General features: G+C 42.9%; 1 protein-coding gene across 1 annotated transcript; it reads left to right on the forward strand.

Annotated features, from left to right (window-relative positions):
* Positions 1–959: 959 nt before the first annotated feature.
* LOC130133961 (exportin-T-like) lies at positions 960–20,281 on the forward strand (the record flags this gene model as incomplete). The annotated part of the gene is made up of 16 exons (XM_056302127.1): positions 960–1,089; positions 2,206–2,356; positions 10,832–10,914; positions 11,140–11,196; positions 11,347–11,416; positions 12,417–12,635; positions 13,544–13,728; positions 17,048–17,216; positions 17,523–17,759; positions 17,980–18,018; positions 18,207–18,269; positions 18,348–18,472; positions 18,733–18,877; positions 19,544–19,663; positions 19,830–19,924; positions 20,212–20,281. Coding segments are annotated over exons 2-16 (1,764 nt in total), but the record flags the coding sequence as incomplete, so codon positions are not given.
* Positions 20,282–20,300: the final 19 nt, after the last annotated feature.

Raw genomic sequence — 20,300 nt, forward strand, 5'->3', positions numbered from 1 at the left:
TAAGATCAGTTAGATGGCGTGGGTAATTTTCACGTGATTCACAAACCATTATCTTACAGCGCTGAGGGGAAGCTAACGTTAGCTTCCTTGATAGCTAAAAGCCTAATGCCAGTCGTCATTGGCGGACATTTAACCCACGCTCAGGAGGCTTTGAAGAAATACGTGCATCCTTTCCGAATGACAAATTTGGTTTAATCACAGTGGCAAGCTGATATTCTCCAAAAGGCGCTGTTAACAGCAAAGGCCATTTCATTTCCACTGCCGCTACAGACATCATCCACATGGCTTACGGCACACCGTGCGCCATGTTGTCGCCGCACAGCAGCAACAGAACAAGACTAAATAGTCACTAAAATGCCCGGTTTTTACGTTTCGTCGATCAATATGTCAAACAATAAAATCATATTAGCCGAAAAAAAATAGCACCGCTTGACTGTGAACGGGCTCATATTGATGAATTAACGATTTTACATACTGTGCCAGACGCTTTCATGGTGCCTCTCGCAGACTGCCACAGTAAAAGAGGAAGTAGAAGGGCGGGGAATCGAAACGTCAAGTATGAAAGGGGGCGGGACTCAAATGATTGCAGTCCTCTCATTGGTCCAGATTCCGCAACGCTTAAGACTGTTAAACGTCGAAGGTTTCTAATTTGAACAATTTACATTAAAAGAACAAAAAGTATAGATACTATGCTTTGCCTTTATCCGTTTCAGAGTTAAACTTCAGTCGAGAGGAACAAAGCAGTTTAAATTCCAGTTGTTAATTTAAGGCGTAAATATCTATGTTTAATCTTGGTTGCTTTCTTTTGGAGGGTCTCCGCCGTCGACCCATAACTTACCTTTAAAGTTTATCGTCACTGAAACTATATTGCAGTTTTTTGTTTTAATTTAATTTCAATAAAACGCTACAGCGTCAATTGCTTCCTGCGGTCGTGACCCAGAGATGCTTACTTCCGGTGAGTGGACACGCCGCATAAAAATTATTCCGCACCGCTTTGGCCATGCGAGCCCCGCAACTGCTGTCTGGAGCCGTCTGAACGTATTTGACACCAGTTAACGGAGCGGGAAATGTGATTGAGCGATAATTAAGGTGAGCTGTTGGTATTTTTTGTGTCTTTTTTTATTTCAGGGTTGTTTGTGTGGCAGAAGTGGGGTCGCGTCGTCGGTCCTATGATATGACTGAGGTTGGTGAGCGTGCGATGATGCGCTCGGAAGAAAGCGGCGGCGGTACGTGAAACGGTTCGTCCGTTGTGTCCGCGGTGTGACTGCCCCCTGACCCCGCACCGTGCTGCCGGGTGGCGCCCGGTTTCAATCACGCCGAAATGAATATCCGCAGTACCCCCAGCGAGGCAACTAATTTCAGCAGGTTGGCTAATGTTAGCCTGCCCAGCGTGTGAACTCCACCAGTCAGCTACGTACAGCTAACTTAGCAATGCAGTGTCAACTTTTTTTTTTGAGGAGTGGCCCAGCTTGCTTTTCTCATCGTTGCCCGACGCTATCATCTTTAATACTCTTCACATCATCTGGAACATATTTTCTGTCCAAGCCTCAGAAACTCCAGCAGATGCTACGCTTTATATTGGCTGTACTGTTAAAGGTGTGTTGCATACTGACCGTGGGGTTGTCCTGACGGGCGGTGTCCATCGGTCTGTCCACTGAATTAAATGGCTCACCGCAGCATATACTGCATGTATTTTCGTCTCCACTCTCATCGATTAAATAACATTACTCTGATGTAATGTCGTTGCAGTTTATCTTGACTACTCATCTGTACCCCCAAGTTACTTGACAATAACGCTAAGCCATTATTTTAACTTACTTATTTAGATAAATACTACACACACATATGCACATGTATTAAGGCTGGGCCTACACACACACACATCTTACATACACCTCACAGTATTTATTATTATTACTGCTTTTTTGTTCTGTTGTTATTTTGTTGCTGCAGTGTTGAGGAGCCCAAACAAGAATTTACTCTCTTGTACTTGTATAATGAGACGTAACAAATAAAGAATCTTGAAATCTTGAGCTGTATTGTCTATTTATAATCACTATCTGATGTAGCTTAAACATTGGAGTTGATCACGTGACACAGCTTAATGCAGTGTTAAAATTAATAACTTTAATGTTTTTAAAAATTGGTGCGTATGACATTATTTCAAAAGTAACACGATATTTTTCCTTTTGTTTGGTTTGCTAGATGTATGGAAACCTTAACGATAGCAACGGAGAGCGAACCTGAATTGGTGACCAGCTAACTGCGAATGGCCTGCCAGTCTGTTGCTGCTATCATGGATGAGCAAGCCCTGCTGGGGCTCAACCCCAATGCTGACGCCAGATACAGGCAGCGGGTGAGGGCCTGCTTCTCCATCTGACTGCATGATCTATGATGCATCTCAGTGTGCCCAACCCTACTCCTGGAGAGCTATCCTCCTGCTGGTTTTCACTCCAACCCTGATTTAACACATCTGATTCAATTAATCAAGGTCTTTGTCAGTGGATAATTAATAGAATCAGGTGTGTTTAAATTAGGGTTGGAGTTAGGGCTGGGCGATATGACCTAAAATTCATATCGCGGTATAAATTGAATCCCTTCACAGTAACGGTGTATATCGCGATATAAACTTAAGTGTAAAAATTATAATGGAAGTGTTTCTGAATGGGTTATATAGTCCCTTAGCAAAGCTAAATTGATTAAAAAAAATAAATAAAAAAACAACAACAAAACGAAAACAGATATAATGTAATTTTGAGAACATTTATTGTGCAGATGTCAAAACTCAAAATTAAAACTCAGCACTCTATGGTGCAAAATATTGCAAACGAACACAAATAACATTGCTGATATTTTAAATAAAAACATTACAACAGGTTGTTTTCTATAATGCAAAATAGTGAAAATGTTGTCAACAACAATTGCTTACTTCTTCAAGAACACAAAGTGGATATTGTAAACAGTGCTTCAAGTAAAAGAGGTTTTCTATAATGCAAATTGCAAAAACAGTGAAAAGGTCGCCAACAATAATTTCTCACTTCAAGAACACAATAATAAACTAGATATTGTAAACAGTACTTCAAGTACAACAGGTTGTTTTCTGTAATGCAAAATAGTGCAAAAATTACCAAACACTAATTTTTCTATGTCTTAAAGAACACAAAAATAAAATGGACACTCTAAATAACACTACTTCAAGTACAACAGGCTTTTGTTCTATAGTGCAAAAGTGTTACTGAACACCAAATTTCTCAAGTTGCAGATATTTTTAAGAAAGAAATACTTAAAGTACACTTAGCATCTTTTCAGTTAAGGAAAAAACAGCATATTTCAAATTAAAATCAAGCTGCAAACACAAACACTAAACTTTGGTGTTTACTCCAGTTCACTTGCTTCGTGAGGCTGATATAAGGCTCTATGGTGCGACTCGACCACAAGTCCGTAGTAGTTGTGAAATACTTTAATTCACGGAGGTCTTTTTCAACATTCTCTCGGAGCTGGCCATACAGTTTGGGCATTTCTGTCTCATTAAAGTACTTGCGGCTCGGCACTACGTATCGTGGATCAAGGGTTTTAATCATGTCTTGAAACCCGCTGCGTTCCACTGTTTGGAAAGGGACCGTGTCTTTGCATAAGTGTATCGTAATGGCTTTTGTAATGTCAGTCCAACGCTTACTCTTTTTATCATAGGGAGTACCCTTTGAAAAAGCTTGCGCAATAGAGGTCTGCGGTTGGGTAGTATGGCAAACTTTTTTCTTCCCTACTGTGTTCGGAGACTGACTGGGCGTTTGAGTCGAGCGCATCCTCTGGCTCTCCTCATACTCAAGGCAGTGTTGTAGTTCTCGATACCGGTCTCGAGACCAGGATCCCATGGTCTTGGCCTCTTCTCGGTCTCGGACATAATTTGTCTCGGTCTTGTATTGGTCTCGGATATTGGTCTTGAATTTCTCAAATTTGTATTGAGTGAAAATTAAGTGGAGGCAATTTAAAAAATAATAGGTTGGTGAGAATCAGCTGGTAGGCTGCGCTGCAGACACACACAGTCATCCACGCACTGAACACAGATTGTAGCTAGATGCGTAATTGACCAAACTCGAGAACACATTTTACATTCAATGAACGTTACTGTTTTCTAAATGGCTATTTAATATCGGAATGGGAGGCTAATTAATCACCTACCTCCAAAAGTAGAGTCGCTACTTTGGCCTTTTTCTTAGATAGGCTACAGTATGTTTAAAGTTGACTGTAACAGATCATATAAAGCATCGTAGCCTACTTTTCAGAACAGTATAGCTTTTTACTAAACTATGACTAATCCGTGTATTTACGCTAACAGGCTATGTGTATTTTAGCACAATGTAAACATATTAGTATTAACCATTAGCGTGAAATGTAACCCAGTCCCATTTCCTCATTCGTTAAGATAGATTATGATCATAATCAACACAAAGCAGAAAGCGGAGTGATACTAAAGTGAAGTCCCAGTGATGTTGTACTGAATATCAGCACTCATTGACTGCCTCTTGTCAAATCAAATTACTTGGTCGGAACTAGCTAACTGTTGTAAAGATGCCATTCCTTCCTTTCTCATTACGATTGGCGACTGTGTACGTTAACGTTACTGTTCATTTCTATTGCGAGCCACGGCTCAGTTCGTTGTGATTCTCGCTGCTGAATACGCGCACACTAGCTAATAATAATTAAGTTAATTAATAATGGCTGCATTGTCGTCAATGATTCGCTTCGGGTACACTAATCACAAAGAGTTTGTGTCCAATATGAAAAAGAAGCATCAAGCCGTCTGCAAGTTTTGCCACAAATCGATCACGGAGACCGTTGGGACAACATCAAGCTTCTATAGGCATATGGAGCGAAGCCATAAAGACAGGTTAGTCATTCGTGCAATAGCTTTTATATTGTTAGCTAAGCAAGCCAACTGTTCAATTTTGGGTCTTTTCTCATGTAACATGTAACGTTCGCTCTTTTGGGCGAGTCAACTACGGTGATTATGCTAGACTAGAGCTAGCATAGCTAGTTATATAGCTAGCTCACGCACTTGGAATGTTTAAATTCAGTGTAAAACTGGAATGCGCCCCAGCTATTTATTTTGTACGGTTTTCTAAATTAGCTAACATTAGGTAGTTAGCTGTGAACTAAAGCAATTTCCAGCATTAATTCTTATAAGAGCTAGTATTAATAGCTACAGTATGATACAGCTAACGTTATCGATGTATGGTTTCCTATGGAGCTAAGGTAGCTGGCCTTTTCTTCCTTTATAATTAGCTTAGCTTGCAGCTAGCCAGCCAAATCGTTACCAGACACAGACTTCGATGTTTACAGTACATAACCTGCATTATTGCATAATAACGTTTAAAATAGTCACCTATTTTAAATATTAAAATAGTCACCGACACTGATGTGTAAATATCTAATACTTCTGTATGTAGCTAGCTAATAGCTATTTGCTATTTTTTAAATTTCATTTAATCTTTCTTTTCTTTCTTTTTTCCATCTCCACCTAACAGGTTCAGTGAATATAAAGCTGGAAAATTTTACTTCAATTTGAGCAGACCTCTCAGCCAAGTGTGTCATCCTTTTACAGCCCCGGGTGCAGCAGGTGTACAGTCAAACCTCGACTAGACAACAGGCATCAACAATGCAGTAATATGTGATTTGTTGGATGCTGTTTGCCTCTGTCACTTTTGGGAAACGACAACTTCAGACACTTTTTGAAAATGATGGATGATCGATATACCCCAATGTCAAGGAGAACCATGACAGACAACATATCCCTCATCTAGTAGATGAGGTTAAAGCACATATTAAATATGACCTGCAGTGGTCAGGCTTACATCTCAGTGACGGCAGACATTTGGTCTGATCGAACCTTGCGTTCTTTTTTAGGGTTAACTGCACATGTGTATAGCAGCACCAAAGATGTATTTTGAGCTTAAGTCTTATCTCTTGGACTGTAGCGGTTTTACTGGACGACATTGTGGCGAGAACATTGCCTCTGCATTTTATGAGATCACGGAAGAATTTGCAATCAGTGAAAAGATTGACTACATAATAACAGACAACGCTTCAACGTGAAATGTGCTTTTAAAGTTAAAATGCCGCAACAATCAGATGATACGCATGATAGTGGAGATGAGGTGGGAGACTTTGATGATGATGATTTATGGGAGGATCTGGAGGATGAGGATGGCAGTGCAGATATCACAAGGCGTACCTCCAGACAGCGTTTGTCATGCTTTGCTCATTCTCTGCAACTGGTAGTAGGAGATGGCTTAAAGGGAAACTAAGTGTCTTTCCGGTTGTGATTGCCAAAGCTTCAAAACTGTCGTCTTTGTTTCATTTCATCACTTCATTAAAGATAAGTTTGAAGTCACTTTTGGCTATGGACGCTCTATCCCAGCAGCAAATGACACCCGCTGGAACTCCACTTTTAAGCAATTGAAAGCTATCGCAGCATTGGATCACAGCATTCTCACAGACATGTGCTCTGACCTTTCCTAATGTTGTTTTCTCTCCATTGAAGTGGGCTCAGCTCAAGAACTCTGCACCATTCTTGAGCCTTTTGCAGAGGCTACCAACCTCACACAAGGTGAGCAACTGGTGACAAGCAGCCTTGTTGTCCCCACAGTTTTGGACATTAACACCCACCTCATGAGGATGGAAGAGAAGAGGTGTCTCTGCTGGCCTTTAGTCAGAGCACTTAAAGAATCCTTACACAGGAGGTTTCTGGCATATTGTTAGAACAAAAATGGATGAAAGCAAGCAGCACCATGAACCATTTGGGAGGATGTGTACTTCATAGCTGCCATGCTTGACCCACGTTTTGGACTCAGCTGGGTGGATATGGATGTTCAGTCTACTGAAAATGTCATGTCCCCTCAGGTCAGAGATGAACCTCAAGAGGTCACTCAAAGGTCAGTAAACACACACACACACACACTGCTTTCACTGCCTGATGCTCTGTGTACATACAATGGTAGTTTAGGAACAGTAGTAAATATAATAAATGACAAAATGGTATAATTTAAGTCTTTGTTCATAAAAGACTTAATGATCTTTTTCTTTGTTTATTTTTTTCAGACACCTTGATTACAGAAGCAAGGGCCATAGGAACAGGATCCCCTCCGAAGGATCCCCATAGTGCACAACAATCTCAAGAGGAGTTACCTCCACTCAAGTGTCCAAGACTATTGGCAAGGTACCAATGGCATAGAAAAAGTCACAGTGGTGACCGAGACTCAAGCATAGCATCACAAGTACAGAAGTACTTTGAGACCATTAAAGACTTCCATGATGAAGACACACTCAGTTTTTGGGCTAGGAACGAAGAGAAGCTCCCAACCTACATTCCCTGGCACTTAAAGTCTTGTCTGTGCCTGCATCTTCAGCTCCTATTGAGCGTGTATTCAGCAGAGGGGGCCTTATCATTAGGCCTCACCATTCACGATTGGGGACAAAAAATGTTGTCATATCTAATGTTTCTTAAGTGTAACCATGCACTACTGTCTAAGTAGTCTAGGTGCCCATGCCCATGTTGGCTGGTATATAAAATGGTTTATACTGAGTAGACCAACAGACATAAAACATGTTGTAAACATTAAATATTATTTTTTTGCAAATGTATTCGCTTCTCTTCTGATTACTGTATTTTCATTGTTTAAGTGAAAGCATGAACTGTATCTAATTCCATTACATTTTAACAAATAACCTGATGTTTAGTTGTACTGTATTGTTGAATGCGTTGCTGCACTGGCCAATTAATGTGAAATCTTTGCTTGCCTTTAACCAGAGGGAATCGTTCCTTTTTTAAAGTTGGTTTATTCAGAAAGTTATGTTATCAGCCATCCTATGTGATACTGACTGGTATTTTTAAAGAATATGCATGAGGATCAATGAAATAATTTTCTCTCTGACTGTGTAAGTGTTTTGTACAAAGGCTTCATTCTGAGTAGAAAATGTATAAATGTCATTATAATACAATCTACTACTACTTTCGGCTGCTCCTGTTAGGGGTCGCCAACAGCGGAGTCATCCGTAATTTATGATCCGCATATTTGATTTGCAAAGATTTTATGCCGGATGCCCTTCCTGACGCAACCCTCCCATAGCTATTGTAAAGGGTATACAAACTATTCTATTCTCGGTCTCGGAAAAGACTCGACTTGTTCCGGTCTTGGTCTTGAACTTGGTCCTCGACCACCGTTGGTCTTGATCTTGACTCGGGTCTCGGCTAGGAGGAGTCTTGGTCTTGTCTTGGTCTCGATTGAGGCGGTCTTGACTACAACACTGACTCAAGGACATGTTTGTTTTTAGATGGTAGAACAAATTGCTCGTGTTACCTTTGTTTGCAAGCACTGTCATTCGACACATCTTGCAAATGACATTTTTCTGCTCACTATCCGACTTTTAAATCCGAACCAGTCCAAATCACTGACGTAGCACCGTTTTTTTAACCAGCTCCTCCTGCTCCGGTGGTGTCTGTGCTTGAAGCCATTGTCACACTGAGGCAGATACGATGATGTCATCAACAAGCGTTATCGCGATTGGTCATGTAGAGTCCAAATCTCTACTGTAGGCCAAATTTATATCATTTATACCGTCTACCTCATATACCGCGCACCCTTAGTTGGAGTGAAAAAAAACTGCAGGATGGTAGCTCTCCAGGAGCTGGGTTGGGCACCATCGATCTACACGAACACAGGATGCTCATACTCTCATATGTGTGTGTGTGTGTGTATACACACACTGTGGTTGGTTCTAGAGTGAGTAATGAGAACACGCTGTCTCCTGGCGCAGGATGAACAATTCGTACTTGATGTTATTCGATAGCCTAATTTTTACACAGATTAGGTAATATTCATCCTGGTTTGAATAAATAATTTGATAGTATTTTTCCATCTTTGCTGAGCAAGAGTGGGAGTGACGTTGTGTGACTCCTTTCCATCATGCAGTGTATTCAGTGCAGTAGCCAAGGCCCTCGCGAGAATTTATGAGGCAGACAGCCACGGTAGTGCTTTTTTTTCCACAAATGAATATTAGTTTTCACACGTGAATTGTTTTTTTTTTTTTTTTTTAATTTGGTTATATATTCAATTTGGAATATTCATTGACAGCCCTACTCAGGTGTGTCATGTTAGGGTTGTGCACAGGAAGTTAGCCCTGTGGCTTTCTTTCGCTTGACAGGAGATGGCTTTCTCACAAACTGTATTAGGGTCAGGTGATGAACAGAGAACCCGATGTTACATGAAAGTAGTTTTCCTGTTTCTTTCTTATTGTTTTTGCAGACAGGTGATGCTTTTAGAATCATTTAAAGGGGGGGGGGTCCGGGTGGCATAGCGGTCTATTCCGTTGCCTACCAACACAGGGATCGCCGGTTCGAATCTCCATGTTACCTCCGGCTTGATCGGGTGTTCCAACAGACTAAATTGACCGTGTCTGTGGGTGGGAAGCTGGGTGTGGGTATGTGTCCTGGTCACTGCACTAGTGCCTCCTCTGGTTGGTCTGGATGCCTGTTTGGGGGGGGGGGGACTGGGGGGAATAGCGTGATCCTCCCACGTGCTACGTCCCCCTGGTGAAACCCCTCACTGTCAGGTGAAAAGAAGGAGCTGGCAGCTCCACATGTCCGGAGGAGACGTGGTGGTCTGCAGCCCTGCCCGGATCGGCAGAGGGGGTGGAGTAGCGAACGGGACGGCTCGGAAGAGTGGGGTGATTGGTCGGATACAATTGGGGAGAAAAGGGGGGGGTATTTACAAAATTACCATATACATTGTCATGATTGGGACGAATACTTGCCTAGTTACTGAATACACTGTCCTAAATGTTTTCTGTTAAAAAAGTAACTTTTCATGGGAGACCTTAAAAGGTGATATCACCTCATTATTATTATTATTATTATTATTATTATTATTGATATTGTATTGATATTGTTATTGTCGTTGTGTTACATGAAAGAGAAATAGCCAAATACAGAGGAGCACAGATTTACACTGGAACTGCGAACACACATTCATGATTGCACTACGTGAGCTATGATTCACAGAGTGAATTGTTGGTGGCAAATTAGATGTTTTCCATATGTTTTATATTACTGAGTTGCAGACTATAGCCTATCCTACCCTTTAGGGGTGTCAAAGTATCGATACACTCGAGTATGGTGATATTATCTTTTGTGATACTGTATCGATTCTCAAAACCACTTTATCGATGTTTGATTGTGTACACGTAAAGGTTCATGACAAATATTTTGTGTTGTGTGTAACCCAACAACCGCTAGATAAGTGTTGTAATCTATCTTCAGCCATTTGACTCTTCCACTCCAACCCAACAACATAAACTGAGACAGGAAGTAGCATAACACAAAGAACACAGGCCTATGAAACCACAATATATCACCTTTCTTACAGTATTGCAGTATATCGCAATATATTGAATCGTAACCCCTGTATCGTATCGCCAGATTCTCACCAATACACAACCCTACTACCCTTTAAAAGACAGTTTACAGCCATTTGTTCAGCTTTTTAAGTGAGTTCACGTTTGCCAAACACAGTCTCACCCATAACCCAAATTCTAGTGTTTAGAAACAGTGTAGTCTGGGCTGAGTACATACTTCATATCACATACTTTATATCTTTATTCAGGATGCCATGTCGGTTCTTGTATTCTGTTACAACCCACATGTTTTTGCCCCCCCCCCCTCCCCCGAGGCTGTCTTTGGGATTTCAGAAATGGGTGAGCTGTAAGATTTGATAAATGGCCTATCAGGTTTTCCTTTTCCTCTCCTAATTGCTTTCATTTTGCCTGATCTCTTTAGGCCATTGCATATTTTGAGCAACTTAAGGAGTCTCAAGATGCTTGGGAAGTGTGTGCAGAGGCCATAGCCAAAGGAATTTATAAGTGAGTTTCGGATCGTAACTCAGAATTTATATCCATGTATTCGTAGTGCATCTTACTGCAAGTTTAAGTGACCAGACATCAAAAAGTTGTATAGTCTTCAGATAGGAAAATGTTGGAAAAGCATTTGTACAAAATATCCAGTGTACTGAGTCCTACACACTGTTAAATTACATCTGTTTACTCTGGAATTTGTTTAAATGTACAAACTGATGTGGATTGTTTTAGTGACGACCATGTGAAGTTCTTTTGCTTCCAAGTCCTGGAGCATCAGATCAAGTACAGGTAAGCAGGAAGCAATGTCGCACACTAGAAAGGAGCTGCTTTGCTTTTGCACCACCGTGTGTTGAAGGAGACATATTTTCAAAGGGGAGATTGTTGTTTTTCCATCTGAATAGACAGACAAAAGAGGTTCAACTATTTGTTCTGTTACAGACATGCTGGCCTAAGTGCTGTTCAGCAGCAGCTCATCAGAGAAACCCTGATGAAATGGCTCCAGTGTCAGGTAGTTGCATGATACATTATGCATGATCTCTTCTTCTTTCGGCTGCTCCTGTTAGGGGTCGACACTATGGATCATCTGTTTCTATCTCTTCCTGTCCTCTGTGTCTTCCTCTGTCACGCTAACCACCTGCATGTCCTCCCTCACCACATCCATAAATCTCCACTTTGGCCTTCCTCTTTTCCTCTTCCTTGGCAGCTCCATATTCAGCATCCTTCTCCCAATATAACCAGCATCTCTCCTCCACACATGTCCAAACCATCTCAATCTTGTCTCTCTTGCTTTGTCTCCAAACTGTCCAACCTGAGCTGTCCCTCTAAAATATATATATATATATCTCCATTATGCCGCTTATTCTGCTCTCAGGGTCGTGGGGATGCTGGAGCCTATCCCAGCAGTCATTGGGCAGCAGGTGGGGAGACACCCTGGACAGGCTGCAAGGCCATCACAGGGCCATATATATGAACCCCTCTAATATAATCGTTCCTAATCCTCTCCATCTTCGTCACTCCCACCAAAAATCTTAGCATCTTCAACTCTGCCACCTCCAGCTCAACCTCCTGTCTTTTCATCAGTGCCACTGTCTCCAAACCATATAACATAGCTGGTCTCACTACCATCTTGTAAACCTTCTCTTTAGCTCTTGCTGGTACCCTTCTGTCACAAATCAATCCTGACACTCTTCTCCACCCACTCCACCCTGCTTGCATGCTCTTCTTCACCTCTCTTCTGCACTCCCCATTACTTGGAACAGTTGACAGCCAAGTATTTAAACTCATCCACCTTCCCCACCTCTACTCCTTGCATCCTCACCATTCCGCTGTCCTCCCTCTCATTCATATGTATTCCATCTTGCACATTATGCGTGATACATGATGTATTTACATTTAGCTGTGAAATATTAGTTTTGTTTGTTTTTACATAATCCTGTTAATGTAATTTAAAATAAAGTAGCATTACTGCAGATTAAGTCCTTTGGCCTTATATTTCTTCCAACCTATAGCTGATGAATGTCCAGCCTGAGAAGCCCTTCATCCGCAACAAGGCTGCCCAGGTATTCGCCCTGACTTTTGTTATGGAGTACTTGACCCTTTGGCCCAAGTTCTTCTTTGACATCTTGTCGCTGGTTGGGCTGAGCCCACATGGTGTAGACATCTACCTACGAACCCTCATGGCCATTGATGCTGAAGTGGTTGACCGGGACATCCTTCATACACCGGAGGTAAGGAGCCCTGAACATCTCACCACCTCCTTTTCTCTTGATATCAGTAATACTGCAGTGTGTCCAAGCCAGACTGTGTGAATGGTATTTCCACTTATTAATAATGCTAACGTGATGTGATTTGTGGCTTCATGGTTGGCTGAATGGACCAGCTAGTTTGAAGGTACCAAAATATGTTGCATTTGATGACAGTGGTATGACTATGGTAAAACAAAGTTAACAGGAGTACAAAGCAGATGTGTAAAACATTTGCTCCAGGTGATTTAGAACAACTGTGAATGCAAAATTGACATAAGTAACTTTTGAGTTGCTTTTTTGCAGTTTGATTTTTATCTTAGTTTTTCATCTCGATTTGGTATACCCAATTCCCTATTCTGCCAAGGTTTTCACCATTGTACAACCTCTACAGTGGGTGGGGATGGCGTCCTCTGCAACACGTGGAGCCAGCTGCAGGTTTCTCCGGGGGAACATAATGTGTGCAGAGGCCCACGCTATTTCCCCCGGAACCCCCCTCAGCTGTACTGTACCCCACCACCTGTAGGAGTCACTAGTTGCAGTGGTGAGACAGAATACACCTGCTGGCTCCCCACCCACTGCCATTTGCAGTCTTTACGACACTTGACTGAGCTGAAGGCAACACCAGGATTTGAAATGTGAACCTTAGTATCCGAGACACGAGCATTTCAGTCTGCTGCTCCAACCAAGGCCCCTGAGGTCTTGCTTATTGTAGTTATGCTGCCATGCTGCAGTATGGAACTTGAGAACACTGTAAAGAGATATTTGTAAAATCAAAAGAACGAAGACTGTTTATTTTACTTTTCTCTTTTTTTTCCAAGTGTGCAGTGAATTTGAATATGATTTTAACAGCCCGCTTCAGAACTGGCTGAGTCCTACCCTGTCTTTTCCAGGAAACCCGCAGGAATACCTTGATCAAAGACACTATGAGAGAACAGTGCATCCCCAGTCTGGTAGAGTCCTGGTACCAGATCCTGCAAGCCTACCAGCAGTCCCATCCTGAACTGACCTGCCAGTGTCTGGAGGTGGTGGGGGCCTATGTGTCCTGGATCGACCTAAATCTCATTGCCAACGATAGGTCAGTTAATTCGATGAGAGATAAAGAAAAATGTTTTCGGTATTCACCAAAACGTTCAGATTCTACTACCTCTTTTCTTTCAAGTGACCCATTCAGGGAAACTATTACTTCAAATTTGCACACTGGTTAAAGCGGCTACGAGTAGTTTTTTATTTTTGTTGACTTTGCACAACGCTTTGGACAAAAGCAGTAGTGTTTCACAAAAGAAAGACTTCATTCACTACGTTCAGCCTATGGCAGCAGGGGCATTTGTTTTGAAGAGTGATAGGTGTAGTGGTGTTTTGGAAAAACGGCTATTTGCAAGGTACACTATGTTCAAAAGTATGTGGACACCCCTTCTAATGAGTGGATTCAACTTTTTCAGCCACATCCATTGCTGGTAGATGCATAAAATCCAGCACAACCCCCGTGAAATCTCCACAGCCAAACGCTGGTAGTAGAATGGGTCTTAGCGAAGAGCTCTGTGACTCTGAACATGATGCCACCTTTCCAACAAGTCAGTTAGTCAAATTGCTGCCTCGCTAGATCTGCCCCAGTCAACAGCAAGTCTGTTATTCCATCCATTATCTGAACAGCTTATCCTGCTCTCAGGGTCGGGGGGATGCTGGAGCCTATCCCAGCAGTCATTGGGCAGCAGGCGGGGAGACACCCTGGACAGGCTGCCGCCAGGCCATCACACAGGGCTGACATACACACACACATTCACATTCATACCTAGGGACAATTTAGTATGGCTGGTTCACCTGACCTACATGTCTTTGGACTGTGGGAGGAAACTGCACCCGGAGGAAACCCACAACTTCATATTAATGCCCATGGTTTTGGAATGAGATGTTCAACAAGCATCATTCACGTCGAAAGGAGCCAGTTGAGGTGGTTCAGGCATCTGATTAGGATGCCTCCTGGGCGCTTTCCTTTGGCGGTTTTCTGGGCACGTCCAACTGGGAGGAGACCCCGGGGTAGACCCAGAACTCATTGGAGGGACTACATGTCCAGTCTGGCCTGGGAACGCCTTGGGATCCCTCAGGAAGAGCTGGACAGTGTTACTGGGGAGAGGGACATCTGGAGTGCCCTACTTACCTTGCTGCCACCACGACCCGACCCCGGAGAAGTGGCTGAAGATGAGCTGGGATGTTCATCAAGCACATATCAGTGTGTTCTTCGGGTGTCCACCTGCTATTTGCCATGTTGTGTACACGACCATGAGGTAATTTATCTCCAGCTGTGGCTACATGTCCCGTCTGTGCCGTAAATTGTTTAATTAGATTTCTTGCAAACCTGCCCAAGAGTCGAGCATTTGGAATCATTATATAGCTGTATCTGTTGTTTAGTCGTCGCACTTGCATTTGTCGGTAGATAAAGGCATCAGAATTAAACTGAGATGGATAAATAACTACTGAAAAACTGCTTGTACCGGCTTTAAATAAATTATTTTGATGGGATTAAAACCTCTTGTAATTGATTGCATTGCTTGTTTTGTTTTATCCTACCAAACGCATGGTAGTGTTTAATTGGAGGTTTATCCCTTGACTTGGCTCATGATATTCAGAGGATTACTTACCAGCCCATTACAAAGGAATCACCGGTATAAAGAATGGTAGCCATTTAACATTTGAAACAGTTTATTTGGCCTGTCTTGTGTACTATGGTGCTTAAGTAGGGTGGTCTACTCATCAAATGATTGTGGTATGGTGCTTAAGTAGGGTGCTCTACTCATCAGATGATCGTGATTTTGGTGTTTAAGTAGGGTGCTCTACTCATCAGATGATCATGGTATGGTGCTTGATATGGTGCTTAAGTAGGGTGCTCTACTCATCAGATGATCGTGATATGGTGCTTAAGTAGGGTGCTCTACTCATCAAATGATCGTGGTATGGCGCTTAAGTAGGGTGCTGTACTGATCACTTGATCGTGGTTTTGGTGCTTAAGTTGAATGCTCTGCTCATCAGATCGTGGTATGGTGCTTAAGTAGGGTGCTCTACTCATCAAATGATCGTGGTTTTGGTGCTTAAGTAGGGTGCTCTACTCATCAGATGATTGGTTTTGGTGCTTAAGTAGTGTGCTCTACTCATCAGATGATCATGGTTTTGATACTTCAGTAGGGTGCTCTACTCATCAGATGATCGTGGTTTTGATACTTCAGTAGGGTGCTCTACTCATCAGATGATCGTGGTTTTGATACTTCAGTAGGGTGCTCTACTCATCAGATGATCGTGGTTTTGATACTTCAGTAGGGTGCTCTACTCATCAGATGTTCAAAACTTCTCGCCATTTTTGCATTTATAAAGCAGTGGTGCATTAATTTTGTCCTGCCATCTTACAATATCCTCACATGATGTGGTGCTGCATCTGCTTAAACACGCTGATGCTTTGTTGCACTCCCCATGCTGAAACAAGATTATGAATAAACTGAAGAATTTAGTTTACGTTTCTACTTGTCCTCAAATGCATTGATTTAATGACTAAATAATAATAAATGAATAATATGACTAAGAGAACCGTAGTCAGACTGCCAACTTTTGCATCATGCATATTAGACACTAATGCCAGTATTTGCACAGATTGTCATGTTTATCCCCCTGTAGGCTAGTTTTGCTCAGCATGTTGCCGTGTTAGTGGCACAGTGGTTAGCGCAAACGCCTCACAACAGGAAGGTTCTGGGTTCAAGCCCCGGAGTAGTCCGACCTTGGGGGTCGTCCCAGGTCGTCCTCTGTGTGGAGTTTGCATGTTCTTCCGTGTCTGCGTGGGATTCCTCCCACAGTCCAAAGACATGGAGGTCAGGTGAATCGGCCGTACTAAATCGTCCCTAGCTGTGTGTGTGCGCATGTGTGTGTGTGTGTGTGTGTGTGTGTGTGTGTGTGTGTGTGTGTGTGTGTGTGTGTGTGTGTGTGTGTGCGCGCGCGCGCATATGTCAGCCCTGTGTGATGGCCTGGTGGCCTGTCCAGGGTGTCTCCCCACCTGCTGCCCAGTGGCTGCTGGGATAGACTCCAGCATCCCCGTGACCCTGAGAGCAGGATAAGCGGTTCGGATAATGGATGGATGGAAGGATGTTTTTATTACGACCAGGGGGAAGACTGCCCCCTACTGGCCCACCAACACCACTTTCAGTAGCAACTCAGTTTTCCCGGGAGGTCTCCCATCCAAGTACTAGCCAAGCCCACGCCTGCTTAGCTTCCATTCGGCAGAGCCAGGGTACATGTTGGTATGGCTTTTGCTGGGCCTTTTTTTGCTGAGGTTTGGCTGTGGAGGATTAAAAACTAGTATTCCTGGGTGACTGTGTAACCAATATGTCCAGAGTTGACTTAACTCTTGTTCACAGGTTTGTGAATTTGCTGCTGAGTCATATGTCTATAGAGGAGCTGAGAGAAGAGGCCTGTGACTGCCTGTTCGAGATAGTAAACAAGGGGATGGACCCTGTGGACAAAACCAAGCTTGTGGAATCTCTGTGCCAAGTGTTACAGTCTGCTGGTTTCTTCAATATTGAACAGGTATTTCTACGCCAAAGATGATTCAGTCATTCAAGAAATACAAGGGAGATTACATGAAAGACATATTTCATCCTGCCTCACTCATTTAATTTCTAAGGACCCTCATACAAACCGATGACTTGCTGTGACAACAGCCTTTGTGGGGTCAGGGGAGATGCCCCTTATGAGAGAAACTGAGACAAGAGTGCCAAGTTTTGTCTACAGCCATGTTTATTGTCACACACAAAGTAGAAATGAAATGCCCCAGGCCCTTTCCTGTCCTGTTTCCTTGAAGGAGGTTAAAAAGCTTTTCCTCTGCCGTCACAGGAGGAGGATGTGGACTTCCTTGCCAAGTTTTCGAGGCTGGTGAATGGAATGGGCCAGAGTCTTGTGCTGAGCTGGACTAAGCTGGCCAAGGCAGGCAACGTAAAGCTTGCTGCAGAGACATTGCAGGCTGTGGAGGCCAAGGTGCCGCTGCTGCTACAGCTGCTGGTGCACGAGGACGACGACATCTCGGCCAACATCGTGGGCTTCTGTTACGAATATCTGCATGTTCTCAAGCAGGTTAGTTCAGCATAAATGTAAAACTATACCAGCAGCAAGCAGAGGAGATGCTATCTGATAGTGTAATCTGAATACGGCAAACCTGTAGATGTTTTCTAGATGAGAACTCTTTAGTAATAACATGCTCGGCTCACAGCTTCTTTTGCACTAAAGTTATAACTACCAAGGATTTTCTTTTCATAAGGTTTTTTTTTTCTTCTTTTTTTTTCTGTACCTCCAGGTCCCCCAACTGACAGACCAGCAGAAAGCAAATGTGGAGGTAAGATTTTAGCATAAACTACTATAACTGTACCGTTAGGTATACTGTGAGCCACGAAACCGGAGTCAAATTCCATGTATGTACAAACCTTCATGGCCAATAAACTTGATTCTGATAAACCCTATTTTGGGGTATATTTTTGTGTGAGGTGAAAAAATAATACATACACAAATCATCTTTCACAACAGGCAATCATGCTTGCTGTCATGAAGAAACTTACGTATGATGATGAGTACAACTTTGAAAATGAAGTGAGTATTGATATCGTCATACAGTTTGCACTATGTTAAGTGATTCCGAAATGGTAAAAAAGCACACGTGTTTCCTAGGGAGAAGATGAGGCCATGTTTGTGGAATACAGGAAGCAGTTGAAGATGTTGTTGGATCGTCTGGCCCAAGTGTCTCCTGAGCTGCTGCTTGAAGCTGTGCGCAGAGTCTTCAGCAATACCATGCAGTAAGACCTGTTCCTCTAAAAATGCAAAGTCTAGAGGAAAGAGCTACTATTACTACTACTACTACTTTCGGCTGCTCCCGTTACATACCCAGCATCTCTCCTCTAGACTAGTCTCCTCTAGTCTAGAGGAAAGCGCAAACGGTCAGTATTTGCTCTACAAAGCTTGGTGACGTTCCTCTCTTGAAGGATAAGGGAAGCACAACTTTGGGTTATAGTGAAGTATATGTTAATCTATCCTTGAAACATGTTGTTTGTTTTAGGAACTGGCAGACAGCTCTGTTTATGGAGGTGGAGGTGGCCATCAGACTGGTTTACATGTTGGGTGAGGCTCTGCCTGCCTCCCATGGTACTCACTTCTCTGGGGATACAGCCAAGACAAGTGCCCTGCAAGAAATGATGCGGACGGTCAGTTAAGATCCATATCACTTCAGTGTAGGGGTGTCTACTTTGACTATAAACATTTATTAACAGAGCAAGGTATTGCCTTAAAACATTAAATTTCCACAAGTGTGCATATTTGCTCATAGTTAAAACACCATTAATGTTTCACCAGTTCTGCAATTCTGTAGAATTGTCCTGCAATTCACCAATCGGGACACACTGATCATCGACGTTTTGAACACTACTTGCGGCCCCAGGTTCCTCCCGGGACCACACCTGTCGGAGTGTCGCTAGGGTGGCGCAGTGGTTAGCGCTGTCGCTTCACAGCAACAAGGTCCTGAGTTCGAACTCCGGGGTTGTCCAGCCTTGGGAGTCATCCCAGGTCGTCCTCTGTGTGGAATTTGCATGCTCTCCCTGTATCTGTGGTGGGTTTTCTCCGGGCACACCGGTTTCCTCCCACTATCAAAAAGACATGCATGTTAGGGTTAATACTCCTGTCTGTGCCCCTGACCGAGGCATGGCAAGACGAACTGGAGTCGGTCCCCGGGTGCTGCACGGCGGCTGCATAGTACTCCTAGCTACACAGCTTGGACGGATTAAATGCAGAGCAGAACTTCCCCACGGGATTAATAAAGTATCTCCAAATCAAAATTGAAGTTTTATTTACTGAAATTCTCTTTGTGCATGCAGCTAGTCTCCTGTGGCGTTAGTGGATACCAACACACCTCAGTATCTCTGGAGTTCTTTGAAACTGTTGTTCGATACGACAAGTTCTTCATTGTGGAGCCCCAGCACATTCCACATGTTTTGGTGAGCATTTGTTAATTTAGCGGGCATATGGAACCAATCAAATCTATGCACCTAAATACACCTCCTGATGGTGTTTAACAAATAGAAAGCAACCGTTCATGTTTTGATATGACTTTACATTAACATGCTCACGTATCTCAAGTGTACTGTTGTTGATGCTGTGCAGATGGCATTTCTGGACCAAAGAGGACTGAGGCATAGCAGCCCTAAGGTCAGGAGCAGGGTGGCGTACCTCTTCTCAAGATTTGTGAAAACACTGCAGTAAGTTGTAATCCTGAACACATGCAAACATCTTGTAGGAGTTTATGTATCCTTTTCAAAGTCCCTCATCAATGCCAACATCAGACAGCATGTAAAATAGTTGCTTCAATTCTTCAGTCCAAGGTCACAACTCAGTTGCATTTCCTGGAAAGCCTCCACTGTGAGGTTGTACTCCTGCAGATTGAAGCTGTTTTTCTCCAGTCACATTTGTCTTGGTGATTGACTTGCTGCTAACCTGCGCGTACTTCCATTTGGAGTTAGATGCTAACCATGCTCTGTGTTAACAGCAAGCACATGAATGCCTTTATTGAAGACATCCTCACTAGAATACAGGACCTGCTAGAACTCGCTCCCCCTGTGAGTATGAACGTTCGCT

This window comes from Lampris incognitus, unplaced genomic scaffold (genome assembly GCF_029633865.1).
Source record: "Lampris incognitus isolate fLamInc1 unplaced genomic scaffold, fLamInc1.hap2 scaffold_566, whole genome shotgun sequence".
Classification (NCBI taxonomy): domain Eukaryota; kingdom Metazoa; phylum Chordata; class Actinopteri; order Lampriformes; family Lampridae; genus Lampris; species Lampris incognitus.